Source organism: Quercus suber, unplaced genomic scaffold (assembly GCF_002906115.3).
Source record: "Quercus suber isolate HL8 unplaced genomic scaffold, Cork oak 2.0 scaffold_448, whole genome shotgun sequence".
NCBI classification, from domain to species: domain Eukaryota; kingdom Viridiplantae; phylum Streptophyta; class Magnoliopsida; order Fagales; family Fagaceae; genus Quercus; species Quercus suber.
In genome coordinates this window covers 552217-556331 of record NW_027069899.1, presented here as the reverse complement: position 1 = coordinate 556331, position 4115 = coordinate 552217, and the positions used below count along the sequence as shown (strand labels likewise).

Here is a 4115-nt window from a genome sequence, read left to right as displayed (position 1 = left end):
GCCCTATTCAGATCCAGCAACTTGTTACTGGTATAAAATCTTGGGTGCCAAAGTTTAGAGCTTGGAAGACATCCTTCACGTGCAGGGAACAATACAGCTCACCTCATGGCTAAACACGCCAAACAAATTTCTTAATGTACTGTCTGGGTGGAAGATATTTCCCCTATAATTGTGTCTCAAGTTCTTAATGATGTAACTGATTTGGGTTTCAGCCCAGTTTAATGAAAGCTTACCAGCATTCCACCCCCCAACAACAACCAACTACCAAAACCCTCTCACCAGTTGTCACCAGTTGAATAGCAGACAACAAAAACTCTCTCTCTCTCTCTCTGACACACACACACTTTTGATTGCTGAATCCAACAAATTTCTTAATAGAAATTAATGATATCCGAAAATAATACTAATATAAAATTTCATTGAATAATTGGAGACAATAATTGTGCTAGATTGATATTATTTTCGAATATTTGTATTAGATTTAAATAAAGAATATTCAACAAAAAAATAAAAAAATAAAGAAGTAATGAAAAAGTAAAACTAAAAATGAATTGTACTAGACTATTAGGTTTAGTTTAAAAAAAAATGAAAATAGTAAAATGAAATTCACTCTTTCTTTGTTTCTCCAAAAGACAGAAGAATCTGACGCCACAATTTCTAACATCATCCATCTGATTGTTGGGCAAAGTAGCACTTAGGCTAAAACTATGATAATTTTAAAAGACCCAAAAAAAAAAAAAAAAAAACTAAATTAGCTCAGCATTCAATTTCTCCTCAAGAACAAATCCTTATTCAGGATCCAACCATCAAAATTTACCCCATCAATTAGTTCAACAAATTACAAGAACCATGAGTAATATTATTACAGGCACAACCATAATCCCACAAATCAAAGAACTACAAAAACTTTGAGCTCTAATAAAAAAACCCAATTGATATTATTATGGGTCATTTGCAAGTTGCAACAACAACCCCACATCCATGTACAACAAAGTAAATCATGAATCATCTCGAAGATTAAATCCCCCCTCAAAAAAAAAAAAATCCCACAAATTACAACAAACCCACCAAAAATAAGCAGACAATAATTGAGCTGGGTCTTAAATTTATACAATTTTTGATTGTGGGGTTGAATGAAAAAGAGTCTACCTGGTTAAGTGGATAATAGAGTTGAGGATACGAGAAAAAGCAAGGCGTAGACGAGGATAGGCTCTGACTGTATAGGTTGTGGTCTGGCGAAGAAGCTCTTCTATGGTCTCCACGAACAGATTTAGGCTTCGGATCGGCGGTACGTACAGAGTCAAAGGTACAGCCGAGAAGGCCACAGCGAAGAATAGTTGCAGCATTGAATTTCAACAAATAGCAGCACCACAAGGTCAAAACTTCTTCACTCTTCTTTCTACAAGCTGTTTTTGTGGATGATCGGTTTTGTCTGTTGATTGATTCTACTTGTGCCTTTGTTTTGTTTTTGTTTAGGAGTATTATTGTGCGATGTATAATGATGTTATATTTATAGTGGTTTCTAATCTTTTTTTTTTTCTTTATATGTCCAATAGTGAAAGTCACTTTTTTTTTTTTTTCTTTTTCTTTTTTCAACAAAAATCTAAAAGTAATGGTAATAAAATAACTACCATCGACATAATTTTGTATAATAATATATTATTGCTAAATCATACTGATAGTCTGATATACTATTTATTAGTTTCACATAAGTTAACTATTTATTTTATTTAATTTTAACTCTTTTATTTATAATATTTTTATTAAAAAATTAAATAAATTGTTTCCGACACTGCCAACTTCTTACCCCTGTTACAATTATTGATTAGGCAAGAATATTGTGAAAAAATAACATTACTCATAAAATAATAGGAATAGATGAGGAAAGTGATAATTCCAAAAAAAAAAAAAAAAGGGTGGTATGGGTGCCCTGTTTTGGAAAACTGGAAAAGTAATAAATGCTGCCCGCCGCCCACAGGAAGAACTAGGAAGGAAGACTGTTATGTTAACCTGGTCCTGGGTCTAAAAAGCGACGCTGAAGAGACTTTTACCAAATTCAGTTTTTTTGCACAATTTATGTTTATGGGTCAACCAAACAAAACATGTGGTGTAAGGCTTAAGTCTAAAAGTCTAAACAAAACAAAATTCCAATCCCTCACATGCTAAGTGCTAACTGCTAACCAGTAACCACCCTTTTTTTTAATTAAAAAAAAAATGTAGAAGTCGTTAAGTCTCAAAAATTTCAAACCCTTGACATAGAGAACACTACAGAAAATATATATATATATATATATTTTTTTTTTGAAAGAAATAATGTTAATAGTTAGAATAAAAAATATTTTACTATTAAACTCCTAATTTGTAATGCCGCCTACAATAATTAGTAACATTGGCAACTGAAGGAAGAGTATTCTTAACAGCCATTACTCCAATAAAAATAAGGTATCAGAAGAAAGATGGGAAAAGGAAATTAATTAGTTATACCTTCATCCCCATTCAGTGAAGGCCATAAGAGAACTGTTTCTAGCATCTTCCTAATCTTGAGCATAACAGGATGCATAACTGAATCGCTGCCCCTAATCTACAAACCAGAAGAAACCTTTATATTAGCTGTGGTATGAATCAAATTTACTTATAGTTGAAGCATATGAGAAAACCAACAGTTCTCAAATGCACGGGTATACGTTGACAGTGTAAGATAATTACCACAAGGGAAGTGCAAACTGAAAACAAACAAGCTTTTATCTTCAATATATCCTGAGAAGCTGCTGCATGTTCTAATTCAGAGCAGAGAATTGGAAATAGCACCTATAGAATTAGAAGGCAGAGACAGTTTGAAATAGTTGGAATACAAATTGAGAAGAAAAATAAATGCATAACAAGAAATTAAAAAAAAAACAATATCTGTCATCTAACTTGTTCATATTCTTTATATATATTCATTAGGGTCAATTACACAAACCTCCATTGAAGTTTTATACCACTCCTCCCTTGAGATTTGTTTAAATGCAAGTTTTCACTAGCAGTTTCCATTTTATTATTGATTCCTATTAATTTATAGATGTTTTTGTTGGGGGGGGGGGGGGGGGTGTGGTTGGGGTGGGGAGAGAGAGTGTCATGCATTCACAAACCTCAAGGGAAGCGAGTGTCATTTAGTTCATAGTTTGGGTAAGAATCATTTTTAAAATGGAATATTCTGTTGGTTTAATCATAGTTTGAGAGGGCAGGGAGTTAACTATTGCATTTATACATACCTCAAGGGGGTTATTCATACAAATGTTTGGAGGAGTCTCATTTCAATAAACCTCAAGGGAAGGTGGTCTAATTTGGCCTATTTGTTATACACAAGGTTATTGTGCTTAGAACACAACTTTTGAATATACATTCGAGCATATTCCAATTTGCTATCAGAACATGATACAGTACGATTTTTTTACCAGAACTGACAAACACACTGGCCGTAAAATTTAGAAATAAAGAACAATTAAAATCCAACACTAACTGAATCCCAGCATCCCCCCCCCCCCCCAAAAAAAAAAAAGCAATATATATATATGAACATGATTTTTTTTTTTTTTAAATAGTACGATTTTTAACCAGAAATGACAAATACATTATGCTGGCAATATTTAGTAATAAAAGAACAACTAAAATCCAACAGGAAATGAACTAAAGTTAACGTTACACTACTTAATAACTTTTTATTAGATTAATATTTTGACAATCCCACTGGTGGATTACATTTTCTCTTTATTCTCAACACACACACTGAATTTCATGTTAATTGAATGATATTTACTATCCAATCCATAAACTTATGTTATGTGCATAATTTTCAGATACAAAAATAAATAAAAATATAACTTTTTATGAATAAACATATAAATAAAATTTGATCATGTTACAAATGAGATAGTTTAGTTATTGATCTCTAATCATCTTAATATTTTGCAAGCATGAGAGATATAAGGAGATGTTATAATCCAATAGTAAATTTTTCAAAAAAAAAAAAAATAATCCAATAAAAAGTAATGAGTGGTGTGACATGAATAGAAGTTATACCAGTGTAATTTGAATTTAACTCATATATAATATAGAGAAGAAACAATCAGCCG

The 4115-nt window shown here is 31.8% G+C and overlaps 2 protein-coding genes across 2 annotated transcripts in view; both read right to left on the bottom strand.

Annotated features, from left to right (window-relative positions):
* Positions 1-838: 838 nt before the first annotated feature.
* LOC112016066 (uncharacterized) lies at positions 839-1501 on the bottom strand. The gene has a single exon (XM_024048564.2). It carries the CDS (start codon positions 1344-1346, stop codon positions 1146-1148), a length of 201 nt encoding a protein of 66 aa, XP_023904332.1. The 5' UTR covers positions 1347-1501; the 3' UTR covers positions 839-1145.
* Positions 1502-2441: 940 nt separating this feature from the next.
* The window catches only part of LOC112025718 (uncharacterized), a gene marked incomplete in the record, with an annotated part of 24819 nt that continues 23145 nt past the window's right edge, over positions 2442-4115 (bottom strand). The window contains 2 exon segments of the mRNA XM_065762213.1: positions 2442-2581; positions 2707-2808. Of these exon segments, the coding sequence (XP_065618285.1) occupies positions 2471-2581; positions 2707-2808 (213 nt within the window).

Bases quoted from the DNA above. Each gene is read 5' to 3' on its own strand.
- LOC112016066 (XM_024048564.2), bottom strand. From the start codon at position 1,346: ATGCTGCAACTATTCTTCGCTGTGGCCTTCTCGGCTGTACCTTTGACT.